Raw genomic sequence first — 23,209 nt, forward strand, 5'->3', positions numbered from 1 at the left:
GGTTTCTTTGGTGCATACCTAAAGCAGTGCGGAAATAATGTATGTGTAAAATGTGTCCTTCCTTTGGTCTAATGAACAGAACAATTGGATGTCTTTATTTGAGTATGTCTTTACTAACAATTGATAAAGAGGAAAAGTGTGTAACTCAAACCAAACAAAGGAAAACTGACTGTACATCATGTTGTTTTTATGTCCTCCCTTTTCTGTTCAGATAAATGGGCAACACCAACAAAGCGATGCTGCTCTGGCTGTTTGTTCAGAAGAAGTTGCCCTCTGGAAGACATTCACCCATGTCCATCTCAGGTGCAATGCCTACTGTAGAATTGCTCTTTAGAAATTCCTATAGAACCTCTCTCTGAGTGCTGTTGTTTTGAAACCCCCAGGCTGTTAGGCCTATATGTGGTTGCCTGACCTGGCAACCTGGGATGAACCTTTGCAGTTGCAGTCTGTACAGGTTTTCTGTAACCACATCAAGAAGCTGAAATTAAATCCAGATGCACTCTGACATTTTGGTCATCCTATTGAATGAGTGAGTCTCTCAGCTACCAACAAGGGGTTTGACAACCTAGTGTCTTAACAAAATACATGCACTGACTGCACTCCCTGTCTGGGTAGGCACAACTTTGACCCTAATCCTGTTTCCCCTACTCTTATCATGCAGACTGAATACAGGAACAAGTGTGAGTTCGTCATTGGTATTGGAGCGAATGGAGAAGATGATAAGAGCATATGCTTCAGACTGGGGAAATACAAAGGGGGATCCTGTGCCGTGGTGGGACCCTCAGACTGCATCCACGTCGCCTCTAAGGCCAAGAGAGTGGTCTGCGAGTTCCAAAAATGTATTAGGTATTAAAGACATCTTACTAAGAGGGAGGCCTCATCTCTGTCCCGCACTGATCCCTCCCTGATCACAGGACACATTGTCACATCTCAGTGAAAGATTCTGTCCACGGCATCGGATCTGCCCAATACGCTATTTGACCTACAAACTGGTTTTAGCATGCAACCAGAAGGAATACAAAATATAGATGCACACAGCAATACAGTTGCCGGGTGGTCTCAAATCAGTTTGTGCTGTATATAGCCAATTCTTACTTCTTTTGACCCATCATATGCTATTTGTTTATCTACACAGGACAACCCCATACTCCGTGTATAGGCCTGAGGCATACGAGGTCCATTGGAAGTCGCAAACAGTGCGGACCACAACAAGGACCAAGCAGGCCGTGGCGGTGGTGTTCTTTAACCCGCAGGTGCACAAACCAGGTTTCAAAGTGGTTCATACTAAAGTAATACAGATGGTAGTGATTCTTAGATTAGAACGCATAAATGTGTACATTTCTGTACCATAGCCCAAGCTTGTGTTTATCGCATGATTCTATAACTGAACAATGTGAAAAGGTGTAGTGACTCCTTTCAAATCCTGTCAGTCATTTAACTGTTTATTAGGGATTCTCTTGCCTTTTTCTACTCTGCAGAAATCAAATACCCAGAAGAGCCTCTGTGAAAGAGTATTTCACGAGGATGACAGAGTGATGTAACTGCTCTGTACTTTGTGTCAGCGAGACAAAGGTAAGATCATCAGAAAAACAACAAGTTAACGGTGCAATAATGCACATGGGAATGTTGTGATTGACAGATAATGTTCGGTTCACGAAGGCAATCCCCTAACCCAGAGGACTTGCCATGTGAGCTGGTAGCTGGAGAGGAGTGTATTCATGAGGAGCTTCTTGGCCTGGAGTTCAGGATACCCCCTTATTATTTTTTCCAGGTGAGTATCCCATGTCATGTATCATAGCTGTAGACTCTTCATCCTTTTTACCCACCATCTTCAGTCCATTTGGCATTATTATATTGAGCTCCAGGAAGTTGTATTTCCTCAGCCATTTTAAGAGCATCTCATCCAAGTTAGTGTCTCTGAAGTACGGCATTACTCTAGTTTATAGCTGTATAATATGTCACTGAGCAGGTGAACACAGGGGCAGCAGAGGTGCTGTACTCAGCTGTAGGAGAATGGGCCTAGCTGGACAAGGACAGCACTGTGCTGTATGCATGCTGCGGAGCAGGAACCATTGGCATCTCTCTGGATAAGGTACTATAGAGCAGGGTTTCCCAAACTCGGTCCTGCATGTTTTGGTTTTTGTCCTAACAATACACAGCTGATTTAAATAACCAACTCATTATCAAGCTTTGATTATTTGAATCAGCTGTGTATTGCTGGGGGGGCTGAGTTTGGGAAACCGTGCTATTGAGAGCTGCAGGGAGAATGTGTTTTTAACTTTTAAATAAAGACTCATGGCATCATACATACAGTTGAAGTCGGAAGTTTACATACACCTTAGCCAAATACATTTAAATTGAGTTTTTCACAATTCCTGACATTTAATCCTAGTAAAAATTCCCTGTCTTAGGATCACCACTTTATATTAAGAATGTGAAAATCACATTCCCAGTGGGTCAGAAGTTTACACGCACTCAATTAGTATTTGGTAGCATTGCCTTTAAATTGTTTAACTTGGGTCAAACGTTTCGGGTAGCCTTCCACAAGCTTCCCACAATAAGTTGGGTGGATTTTGGCCCATTCCTCCTGACAGAGCTGGTGCAACTGAGTCAGGTTTGTAGGCCTCCTTGCTTGCACACGCTCTTTCAGTTCTGCTCACAAATTTTCTATAGGATTGAGGTCAGAGGTCAGTCTCTCCTGCAGTCCCTCCTACCCCTACAACATGATGCTGCCCCCTCCCTCTCACAGTTGGGATGGTGTTCTTCAGCTTGCAAGCATCCCCCTTTTTCCTCCAAACATAACAATGGTCATTATGGCCAAACAGTTCTATTTTTGTTTCATCAGACCAGAGGACATTTCTCCAAAAAGTACAATCTTTGTCCCCATATGCAAACCGTAGTCTGGCTTTTTTATGGCTGTTTAGGAGCAGTAGCTTCTTCCTTGCTGAGCAGCCTTTCAGGGTATGTCGATGTAGGACTCGTTTTACTGTGGATATAGATGCTTTTGTACCTGTTTTCTCCAGCATCTTCACAAGGACCTTTGCTGTTGTTCTGGGATTGATTTGCACTTTTCGAAACCAAAGTACGTTCATCTCTAGGAGACAGAACGCGTGTCCTTCCTAAGAGTTATGACGGCTGCGTGGTCCTATAGTGTTTATACTTGCATACTATTGTTTGTACAGATGAATGTGGTACCTTCAGGCGTTTGGAAATTGCTCCCAAGGATGAACCAGACTTCTGGAGGTCAACATTTATTTTTTTCTGAGGTCTTGGCTGATTTCTTTTGATTTTCCCATGATGTCAAGCAAAGAGGCACTGAGTTTGAAGGTAGGTCTTGAAATACATCCACAGGTACACCTCCAATTGACTCAAATTATGTCAATTAGAATATCAGAAGCTTCTAAAGCCATGACAATTTTCTGGAATTTTCCAAGCTGTTTAAAGGCACAGTCAACTTAGTGTGTGTAAACTTCTGACCCACTGGAATTGTGATACAGTGAATTATAAGTGAAATAATTTGTCTATAAACAATTGTTGAAAAAATTACTTGTCATGCACAAAGTAGCTGTCCTAACCGATTTGCCAAAACTATAGTTTGTTAACAAGACATTTGTGGAGTGGTTGAAAAACAAGTTTTAATGACTCCAACCTAAGTGTATGTAAACTTCCGACTTAACTGTACATATCAAGCAGGGTTGGTGTTGAATTAAATTTCAATTCAGGAAGTAAACTGAAATTTAAATGGTATCGACCACAACCCTGATTACAGCAACTGTATGGATTAATCTGTCTGGTAATGTGTGACAAAGGAAAAGTCATTTACTCTGTTGACACTGTCTTTCTGTTTCCTGCAGAGGGTGAGGAAAGTGATTGGGATAGATGTTTCAGGAAACAGTGAAGGACGCCAAGGTCAATGCAAAGATCAATGGTAAGAGGCATAATCAGATTGGTCAAGGTGCACCAGTCGCCAGGCACCAATGCATTTCCCCACATTTTGTTAACAAGTGGGATTAAATTGGATTTGTCATTTTCTGTCAACAATCTACACAAAATACTCTGGGAGGGGGGGGGGGGGGGGGGGAACTTTTGATTAGATAAGTATTCAACCCCGAGTCAATACATGTTAGAATCACCTTTGCCAACGTTTACAGCTGTGGGTCTTTCTGGGTAAGTCTTACGAGCTTTGTCTTACAACATTCTTTAGAAAATTCTTCAAGCTCTGTCAAGTTGGTTGTTGATCATTGCTTGACAGCTATTTAAGTCTTGCCGCAGATTTAAGTGAAAACTAACTAGACCACCCAGGAACATTCAATGTCATCTTGGTAAGAAACTCCAATGTAGATTAGCCCTTGTTTTAGGTAATTGTCCCGCTGAAAGGTGAATTTGTCTCCCATGGTGAAATCCCTGAACGGTTTCCTTCCTCTCCAGCAACTGAGTTACGAAGAATGCCTGTATCAATACACCATCCAAAGGGATATTTAATGTATGCTTTTTAAAAACGTACACATCTACCAATAGGTCCCCTTTGCGGTTGAATCTTTTTGAAATTCACTGCTCCACTGAAACCTTACAGATAATTGTGTGGGGTAGAGAAGGTAGTCATTCAAAATCACACAAAACACTTATTGCACACATTGAGTCCATGCAACGTACTATGTGAGTTGTTATGCTTGCCATAAGAGTGAATACTTGACTCAAGGCTTTTTATTTAATGTGGGTTCTCTGTAGATATCTTATAGTCCAATTTGGGGCAGGATAAAAGTGAATTTCAGTTTAATAGCTCCTTGGTTGACGTCTTGATGCATGTATGAATTACAAAATAAAAAGACCCCCCACAAACAAGCTCTGGTTAATTTGGGGACACTAATACATGCAGGGGTCATTTCAAGCAGGAGCCAGCATAAGTCATGACAATTTTATTTGCATAAACCAATTTCACTGAAAGTCAGCAATCCCAAGTCGCTGTTACATACTTCATTTTCTAGGCAGCAATATCTCTAGCAAACAACTTGTTACAACTCTAAAAAGTGTAAAAGGCATATTTTCTTTACACACTAACACTTGGCAAGACAGAATACGCACATATGAGGTGGGCGGGGGTCATTCAATACAAAAGCATTGTGCCCATGTACAATGGTGAATTCTGATCAGATGCATTAAACATTCAGGAAAAGCGCACAAACCAAATAGTTCACACAATGAATGCACATCAGTTTATATTTTGTTCCAGCAGGTATTGCATCTTTAACCTTTCATGTGTGTGTAATATATATATTTACGTATTGTATGCAGCAACCTACAGTATTCTATAAAAATGCATAAGACTGTATTTAAGCTTTGGTTCACACTGCTTCTTTAGCTATCGGATGTAATTATAATGACATGATCGTATTTTGTTCGAGGTAAAGTGTGCCGACTTAATTTCCGTAGATTGCCTTATGCAGAGGATTGCAGTTATCCTACACAATGCTTGAAAACGTGATTGATCAGAACACACACAATGATGGCAAACAAACCTTGTTAGAGACAACCAACCCATTAAAACAATTCTTAATTAATCTGTACATGCTAAAGGCAATTCTTCCAGAACATCAATATTAATGTCTTGTCGCGTTATGACACATCTTAACTGGCTAAACAAATGCTGTATCAGGAGGGGCTTGGTCAATCCATTTCCCTTGAAGGGGGACTTTGGCCCTGTGAGTTCTCTGGGATGGGAACCCTTCATGGAATGGGTCAACTAAGGCAACATGTAGCCAATTGTTCTCCCATCTGTATATGGGTCCTTAAATGAGTGGCTAAATAGTAAGAGTCTGCATGTTGTATTGTTTTGCTTTAATTAGTCTAAAAAAAAGTATGAAGCGGCTAACACCTAATTACAGAAAGAAAAGTCCAAAAGTATAGGCCGCCTTATATGTAACAACTTTATCTTGTATATCTCCTCAATGACTACAGTACTTCAAGCCCTTGTGCTTGTTGTCTGCAGTGCTAACGTGGAAACAAGATCTTAGCTAGACAGACCAGCCTTAGCTGTCCATTGATATGTTTCATCCTGTATATCCAGAACACAAAGGCAATTCAAATTATTAGTCCCTCTTAATGTCTATTCCATAATAAATTCAAAATACATTTCTCATACTAAGAACATGAGCATGTAACAAGAAGTATGACTGGACTCACTGGAGTTGTGCAGAAAACTGCATTTTTTCCTTCTCTTAACAGGTAAATGTTTCACGTGCAAATGAAAACGTAAGCTTGCCATTCTTCAGACGAAGCGTACTCAAAAACCCTAATCACCATCCAAATCATACACATCAACAATATCCAAATTACAACAGCATATAAATTGGTTTTCCACAACGTACCAGAATAGCAAAAGCAGAGACTGCAAACGAATCCCTTTGAATAGGCTATGCTTTAAGCATACAAGGAAACCTGCTGAAATGTTCAGTGTGTCTGAAAAGTATGGAGTGTATTAGAAATTAAATCGCAACTATAAAACAGGGGGGGGGGGGCTAGTGATTTTCAGCAGTCTTTACTACACAGTAAACAGGCTGACAGAAATTGCTGTGGTTCATAGATACATGTCAAGTCATCTCAACCGGTCTGTCTGCAACCCCTGTGGTTCAATTTATAGAAGCGCTGCTGCGTAGAGATTGCATCAAGAGGTAGATGGTGCTCACTCTACTGTCAGTCTGTCTGTTAGTGCATTTGTCCTATTCTTACCCGAGCCACTAACAATGAACCATAAACACCTGGGGGGGGGGGGGGGTCAAATAACAAACAGCTTGGAGAAACAGTGCTAAGATGACCACCTTTATAACATAAATGTGTTGTATTGCCCTTTCACAATGATGCATAATTGGATGATAGATTGATGGCGCGACTTTTTATCTGACAGTGACTATGGCTACCATTGGTCAGTGCCATGTTAGGTTGGTTGCAGTGATAGTTCCTAGACGTCAACAGTACAGAGCGGCTGACTGCCAGGCTGGGCTGACTCCATTATGGTCATCTTGGGCTTTTTCCTGGTTTCCGCCTGAAGCACAACAAAGACAGCAGGGTTGTATTTATTAGGGCACACCGTAGCGAAATGTTTTGCACCAGAAAAAAATAAATTTACACTGAACAAATATATATGCAACAACTTCAAAGGTTAACTGAATTACAGTTTATATACTGTAAGAAAATCAGTCAATTGAAATACATTCATTAGGCCCTAATCTATGGATTTCACATGACTGGGAATACAGATATGGCCGTGGATCAGAAAGCCAATCAGTATCTGGTGTGACCACCATTTGCCTCATGCAGAGCAACACATCTCCTTCGCATAGAGTTGATCAGGCTGTTGATTGTGGCCTGTGGAATGTTGTCCCACTCCTCTTCAATGGCTGTGCGAAGTTGCTGGATGTTGGCGGGAACTGGAACACGCTGTCGTACACGTCAATCCAGAGCATCCCAAACATGTTAAATGGGTGACATGTCTGGTGAGTATGCAGTCCATGGAAGAACTGGGACATTTTCAGCTTCCAGGAATTGTGTACAGACCCTTGCGACACGGGGCCGTGCATTATCATGCTGAAACACGAGGTGAAGGAAGAATGGCACGACAATGGGCCTCGATCTCTTCACAGTATCTCGGTGCATTCAAATTACCATTGATAAAATGCAATTGTATTCGTTGCCCGTAGCTTATGCCTGCACATTCAATAACCCCAACGCCACCAAGGGACACTGTTCACAACATTGGCATAGGCAAACCAACTTTAAGAGTGGCCTTTTATTGTCCCCAGCACAAGGTGCAACTGTGTAATGATCATGCAGTTTAATAAGCTTCTTGATATGCTAAACCTGCCAGGTGGATGGATAATCTCGGCAAAGTGGAAATGCTCACTAAAAGGGATGTAAACAAATTTGTGCACAAAATGAGAGAAAAGATTTTTGTGCGTATGGAACATTTCAGGGATCTTATTTCAGCTCATCAAACCAACACTTTACATGTTGCGTTTATATATTTTGGTTCAGTGTATTTCGAATTGGACAAATTCAGGTAGTCCTTTTTGTCAATTCTCTACCACTTGGTGCCTAATGAATACACCGCAGAAATTGTCCTAACAGTTTGAACTGCTGCACCGAACTGAGGAATTTACCTCGATAAAACATAATTCAAGATAATAATCCAGGCCACACTTGCATACAAACATGATTTATGACAGCGCCTGAAATAAGGTACAATTGGAGCAACCATACGAAATATGAGTAACACGACAGTGCAGAGGTAACGCAAATGGAGCAAAGACCAGAAGAATTGCAGGAGTGTCAGAAAGCGGGAGAGATCTCCCTGTCTAGGTACTTCAATGTCCAACACCGGAGTCAGTGCAGCTTTGGAACCTGACAGGGTTATCAGACAGACGTAGAACACTTCAGTAAGAAAACTCCCTGATGACGCCAAATGCAGAGGTTACACCAGAGACCCAGAATCTAAATAGGAGCTCCTACACTCTACAGGTAACACTTACCCTCTCCTTAGCCAGTTTCTTCATCTCCTCTTGCAGTTTGTTCAGGATGTGAAGATTTGGCCTGTTCTTTTTGGCATACTGTTGAAGTTCAATCACACTCTTGTCTGAATTTTCCTGCGAAAAAATAAAAAAGCCATCAGTTTATGGAAATGAGAGACACACATCTGGTTGAAAGCGAAGCAGCATATGCCATCAAATCAGTTTTTCTTCAGATGAGCTAAAGTCTATATGACCCCAACTGACCTATGGGCCTCCAACAGCAGAGGAGCATCTGTGCTGAGGTACAGTATATGAGGTGTACAGGTAGTACCTACCTTCTTCACCATCTTACTGCTCTCTCTGCCGTACATGCGGAGCAGTGACCCCCAGTTCTTTACGTGGGGGTGCAGCATCTGTAGGATCTTCTGCGACGCCAGCTGCTTCCCCACACGCTTATTCTTGCCTGGAAAACAGGACATATACATACAGAGCAGCAGCCATTAGTAATGCTAACTAGATTTACACTGCATTAACACAGCTCGGCTTTGAGCAGGGAAATTCTTACCCATATATAGTGTAGATACCCAAAGGCGCAAACATGGTGTTCAGAGTAAAAGTATTCTGAATTCTCTATATATGGCTCTGACAAAAAACAAAGCTTTTACACTACATTAACACAGAGCGGCATGGAGCATGTTAGGTCTGGGACTTGCTGTGGTGACTGGAGGGTCAGTGTGGGGGTAACTTACACCATCCACGCACAGTGTGCTTGCCACACGTCATCACATATTCACTCTTCTGGTTCTTCCCTGGGATCACCTCAAACTTGATGCTGGTGTCACCCATTCCATGGTTTCTACAGGGCACAAGAGAGTTGAATTTCAAGGTTAACAGATTAATCAGAACTAGGCATTTTGATTATGCTTACACCTCATGTCTTGAGTCTTACCTCTTAAGGCACTCGTGTAGAATCTGATATGGCGAGAGTAAGCCTGCTTTATTGGTCAGTTCGTACACCCGAGAATCTTCAATACTGATATGATTAAAATACTGCAGGAAACAAGAACACATGAATGGACATTAGTATTCAGCCAAATGATCAACTAGCTAGTAAAGTACAATGTTATAAAAGAGACATGTTATCAGACCAAACACAAAAAGAAGATATTGATTTAATTAAGGGCCTTTCCAATGATTGGCAGGCGGATACCTCCAGTTCATCCCCTTCTACAAGCTTCTCCTCAGATGTCTGCTTTACAAAGTCAGGGATGAGGATCTCCAGTGTGGCTCGAGCTACAGGGGAGACATCAGTAAATAACCTGTTTCTGATTATTTTTTATTTATAGTTCACAGACAGCCTTTGCAGCTGCTTAAGAGGATAGAAATTCAAAGAGTGATATGAGACGAAAGTACTGTACCAGCTTTATTCTTGGCAAGTTTTTTACTGCTTGCAGTTCCCGTGCCATATGTCACTCCGTCTATAATGACGGAGGCGCCAAAGGGTTCACTTGGGTTCTCTGGAGGAGATGGAAAAAGAGGATTCATTTGGTGCAAACGGCATAAAGGCCCTTTCTCAGGTTAGTGCTTTGGTGATGTGTTTTGTTCTAAGAAAAAACGGTCACTTGGACAAGCTAGTTGAAAATCAACATCATGGACGGGGAGAAGAGACAAAAATAGGGACTTACCACATTCAAAAAAGTTGTAAACAGGTCGGACCTTTAGGACACGTTGCATATATTCATGTAGGATGCAAACTTCAGACTTCCCATTTGGATTAATGACAAACTCTAAGAAAAATAAAGAGGGAAAGAGTTGATGCGATTAGCTCAATACTCCACACTGAAATAGTTGACACCCTATTCCCGAAATAGTGTCCTACTTTTGGGAATAGGGTGCCAATTCAGATGTAGCCTATGGTTCTTCTTCTGCATCCAGTACCTTTCTTGGTGGGGGTATCTGATACAGACAGAGTGATGAGCTTCTGGTTGGCAGGCAGAATGGGTCTCTCAGACTCAGCCTGCTTCCTCTTCATGTCCCTGTTGAACTGCCTGCGCTCTGCCCAGGTACGGAACTTCTTCACGGTCACTTGTTCAAAGTCAAAGCACTTCTCCAGGTAGCTGCGGAACTCCTCAATTTCTGGTCGGGGTTTCAATAAGGGAGAGGTATCGGTTATATTGTTGCTTTAGAAACCAAACTTGACGTGTATAGCTGTTTTTTTTTAGAAATACCAACCAACACACTATTATCCCCTACATTCACAAGATATTAAACATACTATACATCAGCCGTGGCATTCAAAACTACTACCTGCTGGCAAGACAATTGCTCGTCATGGAGTGTGTTGACCCTTACCTATGGATTCATCTTTACACACCTCCACCGTGGCCCTGACCTGTCCCAGAGCCCCATGGGCCATCTCATAAGAGTGGGGCATCTTGCCGTGTGGGACAGGACACCTTTCTATGGTTCCTTCTGTGACCAGGCCTGTCTCCAACTCCACCTCTCCATCCCCCAGGCTCAGACCAAGGGCCACAGTGGTAGGGTCCTCCTGGGCTGTGGAGTCAGGCTCGTCTGGTCTCTCCAGGGAGTCTGCCTCTTCCCCAGGCTTCACAGGAGACACCACAGCGTTGGGCGTCACCTCTCCGTTCTGTTGCCTTTCCTCGTGATCCTTCATCTTCCTATAGTGCAAGCAGGGGATGCTACTGGTGGGAGGGTCGTGTTTCTGTACGCAGTGGCACAAGGGGTTTGGTTAGAAGTAGGTTGTTACCGTTGTTTGAGAATAGAGAAATAATGGACATTCATCCTTATTCCTTTAGTTTGATCATTCCTACCAAAAATGTAAATATTACACCAGTATTCAGTGTACAACAATGGGGTTCCTGACATGTTACTAACCCTCTAAAAGACTCAAATGTACAACAGTTTCCATCGGTCTTATCACTTCCACGTCTTACCCTGATGCTCCCGGTCCCCAGGAAGTAAGGTCTGGACCAGGTCACTACTCTGGTCTCTCTGTGCAGGTAGACTGGAATGCCAGAGTTATGGAATGTCATGATCCATCCGTCAGGTAGTGGCTCAGTGGGTGGACGCCCACGACCTGGGAAACACACACTCATCACTACACATCAGCGTCAAACACACACACACACCTGCGCCACACACAATACGACAACGTCTGCAGACAGACACGACTACACATCGCACACAATCAGTGTCCTCTCACAAACGTGATGTTATGCATTCATAAGATATGATATGAACGCATAACATCAATATGTGTCAGGCTCAGATACACCGTTACCAAAGGCAGATCAGCGCCAGGCATCCACCACTCACTCTTCAGAACTGTTTTAATTTTGGTCATCATGGGCTGAACGCCTCCCTCCCCGTCCGACGCGTGGTCACTGTCCCCTGCATACTCAGCAGCCCCCTCTGCCAGGCGCATCTTTTTGGGCACGGGCATGCCCTCCTCCAGCAGAGCATCTACATCATTGTCGAAGTCCTCCTGGAAAAGACTGTGGTTGAGCGAGTGGGGGAGAATCGAGGGGTGGCAGCAGCCCGAACCTGCCATGTTCTCCATTCAGTTAGGGCTACGCCATCTTGTCAGCACTTTCACAAGAGGGAATTTCAAGTCATGTTTGCAACCAATATCTGGCATGCATAACAAACAAAAGCTTTGGAAACAAACAAAGTGGATGAGAGGAGATTCAAATCAGGTTGAACTTTTGAAGACACCAAGCATACCAACTACACTACCGGTCATAAGTTAAGAACACATTCTCATTCAAGGGTTTTTATTTGTACTATTTTCTACATTGTAGAATAGTGAAAGACATCAAAACTATTAAATAACAGATGGAATCATGTAGTAACCAAAAAAAAAAGTTGAACAAACAAAATATATTTTAGATTCCTCAAAGTAGCCACCCTTTGCCTTGATGACTGCCAAGAGTGTGCAAAGCTTTCTCTCAACGAGCTTCATGAGGAATGCTTATCCAACAGTCTTGAAGGTGTTCCCGCATATGCTGAGCACTTGTTTGCTGCTTTTCCTTCATTGTGCGGACCAACTCATCCCAAAACATCTCAATTGGGGTTGAGGTCAGATGATTGTGGAGGCTAGGTCATCTGGTAAACTTCCTGGTAAACTAGCCTTTACACAGACTGGAGGTGTGTTGGGTCATTGTCCTGTTGAAAAACAAATGATAGTCCCACTAAGCGCAAACCAGATGGGATGCTGGTTAAGTGTTGAATTCTAAATAAGTGTCATCAGCAAAGCACCCCCACACCACCTCCTACATGCTTTACGGTGGGAAACACATGCTGAGATCATCTGTTCACCCACACCACGTCTCACAAAGGCAGTTGGAGACAAAAATCTAAAATCTCAACTCATCAGACCAAAAGGACAGATTTCCACCGGTCTAATGCTCATGTTTCTTGGCCCAAGCAAGTTACTTCTTATTGGTGTGCTTTAGTAGTGGTTTCTTTGCAGCAATTCGACCATGAGCGCCTGATTCACAGTCTCCTCTGAATAGTTGATGTTGAATGTCTGTTACTTGAACTCTGAAGCATTTATTTGGGCTGCAAATGTTCCCGATTGACTGACCTTCGTGTCTTAAAGTAATGTTGGACTGTTGTTTCTCGTTGCTTTTTTGAGCTGTTCTTGCCCTAATATAGACTTGGTATTTTACCAAATAGGGCTATCTTCTGTATACCACCCCTACCTTGTCACAACACACTTGGTTGCCTCAAACACATTAAGGAAAGAAATTCCACAAATGAACTTTTAACAAGGCACACCTGTTAATTGAAACGCATTCCAGGTGACGACCTCATGAAGCTGGTTGAGAGAATGCAAATAGTAGGCAAAGCTGTCAAGGCAATGGGTGGCTATTTGAAGAACCTCATATTTTGATTTGTTATATACTTTTCTGGTTACTACATGTGTTATTTAATAGTTTTGATGTCTTTACTATTACTCTACAATGTAGTAAAAAGCAAAAATAAAGAAAAACCCTTGAATGAGTAAGTGTTCTAAAACTTGACCGGTAGTGTATGTCAACCTCAATCTCAAGTAGAAAAGATAATGAATTTCTGCTGCTTCCATCAAGAATCAAAACTACGATGAACAAGCTGACATTTTATTCCGATATCACCCAAAAAATGACTATACACTATTACCCTTTTCACATTACAGAGTCAAACCATACTGGGGTAACATCGTCACTAGAGCCTGAATGATATTATTGCGGTCCACCGATATCTGTTGATATTGGCTTTTTATCACTATTAATCGGACAATAATTCCACCGATAAATAGGATACCAAATATTATAACGTATGATTATCTGAACACTTGCAGCCATTCTCATGATGCGTCATTCATTTCACAAAGTAAGAAATCAACATTTGAAGCATATTTCTTGGACAATTGCTGGTTTGGATGGCAATTTATAAAAATGCAGTGTGGAAAATAACTATTTTTCATTTCCCCAGTGTAAAAAAAGTATGTTTTAATTACGGCAGATATTTCAGTATCGGTAAGTTCTCCACACAAAAATCATTATCTGTATCGTTGTTACGCATCTTCCATAGTTGCTGGAACTGTGCTGGAAAGGATGATGTGAAAAGAATATCCAAGCCATTTTGGTTTCGGGTCAGCCCTACAGTGTGAACAAGGCACAAAAGATCAGTGAGTGGACAATGACAAGGCTCTGCAGAGGCAAAGACAGGGCCCCTTGGTTACGTACCTCATATGAGTAATTCAGGTTCTCCTCGTCAGCATTCTCTGGTTGAACCATTTCCTCAGACCTGAAACCCCCCTGCTCCACATTCTCTGTATCCAGGAAGTCCTGACTGAAGTCCTCCAGCTCGTCCAAGACCGCAAATTCCACTTTGTTCTCCAGGTCTGCCTCTTCCCCTCTCCTCCCTGCACTGCCACAGACCATCCCGTTCCCCAGTCCTGAGCTACCCTCAACAGCCCCTAGCTCTGTATCGGCATCATGCAACTCACCATTAAGGCCCTCTGAGCTGGTCTCCCCTACACCACCACCCTCCTGACCGATCCCTGTGTACAGCACCTTCCTATCTTTGCACCTGCTGCTATCTACAACGCTGACACTGATCTTAATGTCTTGTAGTAACTTAAGCTCTGGTAGGAACTTGGTGACAGGGGGCGCATGGCGGGCTGTTCTAGGGCACAGTGCGTTGGGTTCCGCCTCATCTGACAGGTTATTACTGAAGGTTATGGAGCCCTTGGCGAGGAGCCCCAGGTCCTGGTCCCCTGCTGGGGTGTGTGTCTGTCCATCACCACCAGAGCTAACGTCCATTTCCTCTGCGTCACTGGACGTTTGCAGGGGAGGTGGTGGAGGCTGCGCTTTACCATTAAGGCCCTCCGAGTTTAAATCATCAGGTGGCTCCAACGGCAAGGGGGGTAATATGTCATCTATCTCCATGTTGACTGTCTTATGAATCACTAAATACAATAAATTCTCTATGGGTCACCCTGGCTGTTTTTGCAACCTGTTCTTATATGTATTTAGCTCAAATGCATGCAGAAGCACATTGCACAAGATTTCGAACAAAACAACTTCCCTGTGTTGATCATGTACCAGTGTTGAATATGCTAAGCTGACTACATTGTTCTTTTCATTAATGTAGACAGCTTTTTAGAATCACTGTCTCAATTATTGGAAATCACAATGCATTCAGCTTATATTACTCGGGTTCTAGGCACTGCGACTCCTCCACTGTCAAATCCTCCGTCAGAGCTAGAAAAACAGAGACATGTCAGTCAATAATTGATGCCAAGAGAGCAACATTGCGGTGCAAAAACATGTAGCCAAGGTAGCTATGCACATTATGCAGCATTTTTATGATGGCTTACTAATGCCAGCACCACAGGCCGAGCAGTGGAAGAAAAATGCTTACTTGGTTGCAGAATGCTAACGTTAACTGGATTCACCCTACAAAGGCATCTAATGCGAAAACTTTTGCTAATAGTTAGCAATATGGGGCACCGTCGAAACTGAACGGTTTCAAAAAACGAGCAATTTGTACTGTCCTTCTACGCACTAGCCTAGCTAACTTTAGCTACCTGGCTAGCTTAGCTCAAACTTGAAGCTAAGCGGTTAAGCTACACAATTAGGTGTCAAAATGACTGGGCTAAATATTAAACACAGAAACAATGAACACATTTGATCACTCACCTATATTTCATTTACAAAATGTTCTTCCCTTAGCTAGCAAACATAAATTATTTTATTCTTTTAACGAGGCCAGACAGATCCCTTCCCCGTTCCGCCATCTTGCAGACAGCTGCAGAATTCTTCTGAAACACCACCCCCAATACCGGCATTTTGAAGATTGAGCGATGAAGAGTCCAATCACCATTTAGTTCTACGTGGACACACTAATCAACAACCGACAAAGGCAGCCCTTTGCCTCACTGCGGGAATAATTCGACCAATCAAACATTAGAATATATCACAGTTGACCAATGAGAACGGTAGGCACAATTGGGTTGCGAATTGCAGTGGCCACATACTGACGCTGGGTGGCAATCATCTTCACCCACTGTCTTCACCAGTAACATTGTATGCAAAGTAGCGATCAGTGAAACGAGATAAATCATAATACATGAAACATTGTATGCAATTTTATCTGCATAATCTACTAAAATTAGAACCCTGCTGTTTCTAATCTGCATAGAGCCTCTGAACAACACTCAGACATACCCATCGTGTTTACTGAAGATTCAAAAGTTTCTGCAAATTATATAAATCAATATTTAAACATAGGAACTGTGACAACCGTTGCACTGGCCACAGTTTATTCAGCGATAAACCATACACGACATTGCGTTAATAAACGTACGATTGTCTAATAAAATTGCCTTATGAGATCTATTCTTGAAAGAATACATGACATTTGCAATAGACCCTTTTCCAGTATACGACACTGACGTAACGCATAAATTAGATGCGCGCTACTCTTGACGGCCATCTGCGCAAATTCAGCATAGCCTAGATTTATCGTTTTATTACTTCTAAACAAAATAACCCTTTGGGGTTCTCATACGCTTACAATGATGCTTTGATTCTTGCTTTAACAATCGCTAAAATAATATTTGGTTGTGATCTTTGCAAATAAATATTTTGGATGCAGCAATTGTTAGCTACAATGCTAACGCTCATTCACATAGGCTGTAGGGAAAAGCTAGCCAAAGAGCCATTTTACTGGTTGAAGTACAATGCAGTTGATTTGTGATGCTGACACCAACATTATATCAAGCAGAACATCCATAAAAGCCTTAAAATCCAACTATAATCCAAAAGTTGTGTGAAATGCACTCATAAGCAACATGCAGCTAGTCGTTTTTTTGCTGGAGTTCTATAACAACTCCCGTGTTCTGCAAACACAGAAAATGGTTCTATAAATACAGATTAAAAAGTACTATATTCACAATTTATATCAAGACACCAGTGGTGTGGATAACAGGTTTCTGTACTTCTATGGATACCGGATGTCAGTAACATAAAACCTAGAAAACCACTGAAGGATCCTCATTGGAAGGCGGTACATCATCAACACAATTTGTAACAGTCACTCTCCATCGTAACTCTCACAAATGTGAATAAGTGGGTAAGAACCAGAGACTGAACACTGCAGATGTGAGTGACAAAAATAATCATTTTAGTTTGTTTTCCTTGCTGTGAAATGCCTCTCCTATGCAGTATGTGGAACAAGGCAGGAAAATAAACAAAAACACATTGTTTACCACTTAGAAAAACATTTGAAGTGCTTTCCTCTGTTTTATTTAACAAGCAAACCTCGGTCGCAAAGTCAAAATCTGTGAAAATGATAACTATTATTCTACAAGGCAGGCTGTTGCAATATGCCTTAATAATTCTGTCACAGGAAAGTTAAACACCAGACTTGAGTTTAGGAAACCAAACCGGTCATTCTTATTACAGAATTTTAGAAGGATATTGATGGCTGCTGCTGCTTCTAAGAGTGTTAGCATTTTACACTTCAACTGAAGATACAAACAAACTTGGCTAGTAGAAGGCAGACTAAGCCACAAAGCCAGTGTTGAGAAAATAGATGCAATGTTAAATGTAAATAATTTACTTTGCTTATTAAATGACATGTGTTCTTTGGCAATACACTTAAGCACACACCTCAAAATAATATTTTAATCCAATTAACAAAATAAGAATAGCACCCATTATGTACGATTTTAATAATTCACACTGTCCTATGTCTAAATCAAGCTAAAACGTATTTCCCAAAGACAATTACATGAAAAGTGCAACAATCTCTCTAAAAAAAAAAAGTGCCATAATTTGACTGTCTCCCACCTCCACCATTTTAAATGGCAAATCAATCTTCATTTTCATTTCACTATTGTGAAGCCAGAGCTTGCTGTGGAAGAAGGAGGGATAGGGAGGAGGTTGGATGCAGAAAGGCACAGAGTGTGATTCCCATATAGCCCCATTTAGCTGTCTTCAGTTCTGGATTTTGAACTGGAAAGCGCTTGTGCTCCATTGGCTGACATCACAGTTGAGCATGGTGCGCTCTGTGAAGGTCACGTTCCCTGATGCGTCTATTAGGATAATGGTATTGGTCCTGAAACAAGACAAAACATCAGACATAATAGAGGGGTGAAACAAGAGTGGCTTGTGCATTTCAAATATGGGTAAATCTATTGTCATATTCATTGTGATTCTGGAGTTCCCCAATCACATGACTGGAGGCCAGAGGGCAGGCTGGTTATAGATGAGATTATATGCACAAGGGGCTGTATGATGTATGGAGCGTATTCATTATGCACCAAACAGAGCAAAATGGACTGAAACAAAAAAGGTACTACCTGGATTTGTCCAATAAGAAACTCGTTTTCGTTCACAAAACGTTTCCCGTTTGCTACAGTGTGCACCAATGAATATGACAATAGATTTGTCAAATAAGAAACAATAGTTTTTGTTTTCCCGTGTACCCTATGAATATGACCCTGCTCTCACACCTCCCCAGCACAGCCTTCCCCTCTGAGAACAGGCCCCGCATGACAAATGGGAGAGCTAATTGGTGAGACCATGACCACAGAATTAAATAACAACACTATGTGGGACATTGGCAAGGTTTATCACATAGGCCACTCTATTATATTGTATCTCTGACTCTGGCCAAGCTAATTGGTGTCAGGGACAGGGAGGACTCTGACCTTGTGCCGTAATGCGGGGAGCGAACACACACAGAGGACAGGGCCCGTAGCATGGGGCTGCTGTACCCTTCACCCTGGCTCTCCTGGGCAGGGTCAGGGGTGTTCCTGAAGAATAGAGAAAGAATCCGTTCTCACTCAAACCTTCTTTACTTAAGAGTTTTGTAACAGAAAGAGTCAGGGATGTACAGTGCATTCGGAAAGTATTCAGATCCCTTGACTTATTCCACATTTTGTTAAGTTACAGCCTTATTCTAAAATGGATTACATATACATACACACATACGTATCTACAGTTGAAGTCGGAAGTTTACATACACCGTAGCCAATTAAATTTAAACTCAGTTTCACAATTCCTGACATTTAATCCTCGTAAAAATTCAGTGTCTTAGGTCAGTTAGGATCACCACTTTATTTTAAGAACGTGAAATGTCCAAATAATAGTAGATAGAATGATTTCAGCTTTTATTTCTTTCATCACATTCCCAGTGGGTCAGAAGTTTACATACACTAAAATAGTAATGCTGCTGACATTTTTTGGTACCCCTCCCCAGATCTGTGCCTCGACACAATCCTGTCTCGGAGCTCTACAGACAATTCCTTTGACCACATGACTTGGTTTTTGCTATGACATGCACTGTTAACTGTGGGACCTTATATAGACACGTGTTTGCCTTTCCAAATCATGTCCAATCAATTGAATTTACCACAGGTGGACTCCATTCAAATTGTAGAAACATCTCAAGGACGATCAATGGAAATATCATAGCAAAGGGTCTGAATACTTATGTAAATAAGGTATGTTTTTCATTTTTTATAAATATGCTAACACTAAAAATCAGTTTTCCCTTTATTATTATGGGGTATTGTGTGTAGATTGAGGATAATTTTTTTTTTAATAAGGCTGTAACGCAACAAAATGTGGAAAAATGGAATGGGTCTGAATACTTTCCAAATGTACTGAATCGATAGAAAATACACTGTTCTCAACTTCTTACTCAAACCTCCTTTTGGATTGGAACCAACTGTAAAAGTATAACTCTTTTGCACAACTTTAATGTTATCAGGTGAATGGGGGGGGAAAGAACTGTACACTGAATAGAAAGTTATTACTGAACTGAAAGTAACAAAAAAAGAACATGATGTACATTGTGAAGCTGGCAAAGCTGTTAGAAAGGTATGCGCTGTCTGGAGAGCAAAAGTTCACTGACTAAAAGCTTTGCAATTAAGTTGAGATAAAAGAGCAGGATTCCAGCAAAAGCAGTGTACTTATTTTTTTCAATTTCACATTCATGTAATGTGTGCAGGACTATACTTTCTCAAAGTCATATTGGGTGTTCACATTTGTACCTCACGTAGCCATGTTGAATGTCCACGTGTGGTACTCGCAAACCCATAATGAGTGAGCATATTTAGACATTTAGATGTCCTTGTTTGTTACTCTCAAATATGTTACTAGCAATAGTGATATCTATGGTCTTATTTTGTCAAGGCAACTTAGAAAAAAGATATGCTTCATAAAATGACATAAAACGTCCAGGTTTTAAACAATTAAGTTCAGGATTTAGTAGCTTCAATATGGTGACCGCCTCCGCTAAGATTCAAGGTGGGTGATGTGCGGTGTGCAACAAGCACTATGCTTTACTCTCCGGTCTTGTGACCATTTGAGCTGAACGAACCGTGCCTCAAATATGACAGAATCAAACCTTAAAATGATAATTATCCTTCATTATACATGTCAAACATGATGGGCGTTTAGCCTATATTTATGTAATTAAAAGTCATTAAAGTTGGGCTACATTTTCTGGCGCCTCCCTCATGTCAGCACACACATTGACATGTAGGCTTTTTTAATTATGTGGATAAATTCCAATGTCGGCTTCTGATCCAATTCTGATTGGAATAATTGTTTGATATTTTGATTGTGTGATTTCTTTAACTTGTCCATTTAGACAACTCAAATCTATATTCTTCTTGTCTGTCATTAAAAAAAAAAAAACTTGTTCCAGACAAGAGGACAAGCATTAATGTCGAGCCCTGTGCAGGTATATGTTTTAATATACAGTACCAGTCAAAAGTTAAACACACCTAAGGGTTTCTCTTTATTTTTTACATTGTAGAATAATAGTTAAGGCATCAAAACTATGAAATAACACATATGGAATCATGTAGCAACCAAAAAAAGTGTTAAACACATCAAAATATATGTTATATATTTTAGATTCTTCAAAGTAGCCACCCTTTACCTTGACATCTTTGCACACTCTTGGCATTCTATCAACCAGCTTCACCTGGAATGCTTTTCCAACAGTCTTGAAGGAATTCCCACATATGCTGAGCACTTGTTGAAAAACAACTGATAGTCCCACTAAGCGCAAACCAGATGGGATGGCGTATCGCTGCAGAATGCTTTGGTAGCCATGCTGGTTAAGTGTGCCTTTAATTCTAAATCACAGACAGCGTCACCAGCAAAGCACCATCACACCACCTCCTCCATGCTTCACGGTGGAAACCACACATGTGGAGATCATCCGTTCAACTACTCTGCGTCTCACAAAGACACGGCGGTTGGAACCGAAACTCAAATTTGGACGGATTTCCACTGGTCTAATGTCCATTGCTCGTGTTTCTTGTCCCAAGCAAGTCTCTTCTTATTATTGTTGTCCTTTCTAGTAGTGGTTTCTTTGCAGCAATTCGACCACGAAGGCCTGATTCACGCAGCCTCCTTTGAACAGTTGTTGTGTCTCTTACTTGAACTCTGTGAAGCATTTATTTGGGCTGAAATTTCTGAGGCTGGTAACTAATGAACTTATCCTCTGCAGCAGAGGTAATTCTGGGTCTTCCTTTCCTGTGGCGGTCCGGTTTTTGCGACTGAAGAAACTTTCAAAGTTCTTGAAATGTTCTGTATTGACTGACCTTCATGTCTTAAAGTAATAGACTGTCGTTTCTCTTTGCTATTTGAGCTGTTCTTGCCCTAAAATGGACTTGGTATTTTACCAACTAGGGCTATCTCCGGTATACCACCCCTACCTTGTCACAACACAACTGATTGGCTCAAACGCTTTAAGGAAAGAAATTCCACAAATTAACTTTTAACAAAGCACACCTGTTCATTGAAATGCATTCCAGGAGACTACTTAATGAAGATGGTTGAGAGAATGCCAAGAGTGTGCAAAGCTGTCAAGGCAAAGGGTGGCAACTAAGAACCTAAAAGATTAAACACTTTTTTGGGGCTACTACATGATTCCATATGTGTCATTTCATAGTTGACGTCTTCATTATTATTCTACAATGTAGAAAATAGTAAAAAAAATATATATATATATATATGGAATGAGTAGGTGTTCTAACTTTTGACTGGTACTGTATATTACGCTGTGTCACATTGATTGCATTAAAATGTAAACTAAAACTACAGAGTGTGGGGTCCGCACTGGCAGGTTGATGTTTATTGGCATGAATCTTGTCCTGGAGGCAGAGCTGAGTGATTTCCACCAGCTGCAAACTCAAAATTGGCTTTACATCGTTTGTGGGTGTGCCCGCTAGGGACTACCCTGTAGAGCTGCCTCCAGTACATGAGTCATCCCAATAAATGCCAACCTGCATCACACAGTGTACAAGAATGTGTCTTCATGTGAAGTGTTTTGATACAGTGTGCAGCATCATGAGTGTGCAGGTACATTGATTGATGAAGCGTTTCATGTCACATTGATTTTATTATTGATACCGAGTGCGTGGTGAACTCACAGCTCCTCGTTGTTGAGGACGTTGAGCAGATCATGGACCAGGCTGTCACAAGGCAGTGTCTGGTTCACTACGCTGGTAAACAGTCTCTTCCCATGCTGCAGCTTCCTCCATGGGGTCTCCAACAGGGAGTTACTCAAACCATAGATTCCTGCTGGAGCATACACATACAGCATTGCTAGAGAATAGAGGTTGCTCCAAACGTTCATGTTATCCCCCAAAACATGCACTCACATACAGAGGTATAGTCTCATAGTCAAAACCCATCCTGCATACATAAAGGTTTATAATTCAACAGCATGGCTTGTATGGTGCAATGATATAGAACAATAGTACAAGCAATTCCACATTAAGAAAAACAGACCTGGATTTAGACGGATGGGTTCGGCGCTACCCCTGTTTCCATAGTAACACACAGTGTCTTCTTTGGCCCTGCGTTGGACACAATGAGAGAGGGAATCAAGTTGTTGACCGATTAAAGTTGTTTAATTGTGAGGGTCATCCTAAATCATCAGCGGTTTCATGCTTGAACAATGCTTTGTACAGTTTGCTATTTCCTGATTAATGGAGCCGCTGCATTTGTAAAGGCAAATTGAAATGCCAAATAAAACAATGGTAAATAGATTTAAAGTAAGAAAAAAAAATAGTACTCTGATGCAAATTTACACTGTTTAACTCTCCGGTCCCCGGTACTGACTTAAAAGGAGATCCTACTTCCATTTGGCATCTCTCTGACATTATG

The 23,209-nt window shown here is 41.5% G+C and overlaps 2 protein-coding genes across 5 annotated transcripts in view; both read right to left on the reverse strand.

Annotated features, from left to right (window-relative positions):
- Positions 1-4,901: 4,901 nt before the first annotated feature.
- Positions 4,902-15,835, reverse strand: LOC129853465 (microprocessor complex subunit DGCR8-like). 2 transcript variants are annotated; one of them, XM_055919533.1, is made up of 14 exons: positions 15,710-15,835; positions 14,252-15,271; positions 11,838-12,006; positions 11,456-11,598; positions 10,854-11,223; positions 10,440-10,637; positions 10,187-10,288; positions 9,920-10,018; positions 9,691-9,794; positions 9,451-9,551; positions 9,251-9,357; positions 8,837-8,964; positions 8,523-8,636; positions 4,902-7,039 (listed from the first exon to the last, which is right to left on the reverse strand). In XM_055919533.1, the coding sequence occupies exons 2-14, from the start codon at positions 14,954-14,956 to the stop codon at positions 6,956-6,958; spliced, it is 2,424 nt and encodes an 807-aa protein (XP_055775508.1). In that variant the 5' UTR covers positions 14,957-15,271; positions 15,710-15,835; the 3' UTR covers positions 4,902-6,955. The 2 variants fall into 2 exon arrangements, with proteins under 2 accessions (XP_055775508.1, XP_055775509.1); XM_055919534.1 differs by having other exon boundaries at positions 9,712-9,794; positions 15,710-15,834.
- A 1,339-nt stretch (positions 15,836-17,174) lies between these two features.
- tango2 (transport and golgi organization 2 homolog (Drosophila)) overlaps positions 17,175-23,209 on the reverse strand; it is a 45,784-nt gene continuing 39,749 nt past the window's right edge. For 2 of the 3 annotated variants that reach the window (XM_055919535.1, XM_055919536.1), the window contains exons 6-9: positions 22,832-22,899; positions 22,471-22,621; positions 18,727-18,831; positions 17,175-18,131 (exon numbers count right to left, since the gene is read on the reverse strand). In XM_055919535.1, coding sequence (XP_055775510.1) covers positions 18,011-18,131; positions 18,727-18,831; positions 22,471-22,621; positions 22,832-22,899 — 445 coding nt within the window. In that variant the 3' untranslated portion in view covers positions 17,175-18,010. The remainder of the gene's footprint in view (positions 18,132-18,726; positions 18,832-22,470; positions 22,622-22,831; positions 22,900-23,209) is intronic. The other variant, XM_055919537.1, reaches the window with a different exon arrangement.

This window comes from Salvelinus fontinalis, chromosome 4 (assembly GCF_029448725.1).
Source record: "Salvelinus fontinalis isolate EN_2023a chromosome 4, ASM2944872v1, whole genome shotgun sequence".
NCBI lineage: Eukaryota > Metazoa > Chordata > Actinopteri > Salmoniformes > Salmonidae > Salvelinus > Salvelinus fontinalis.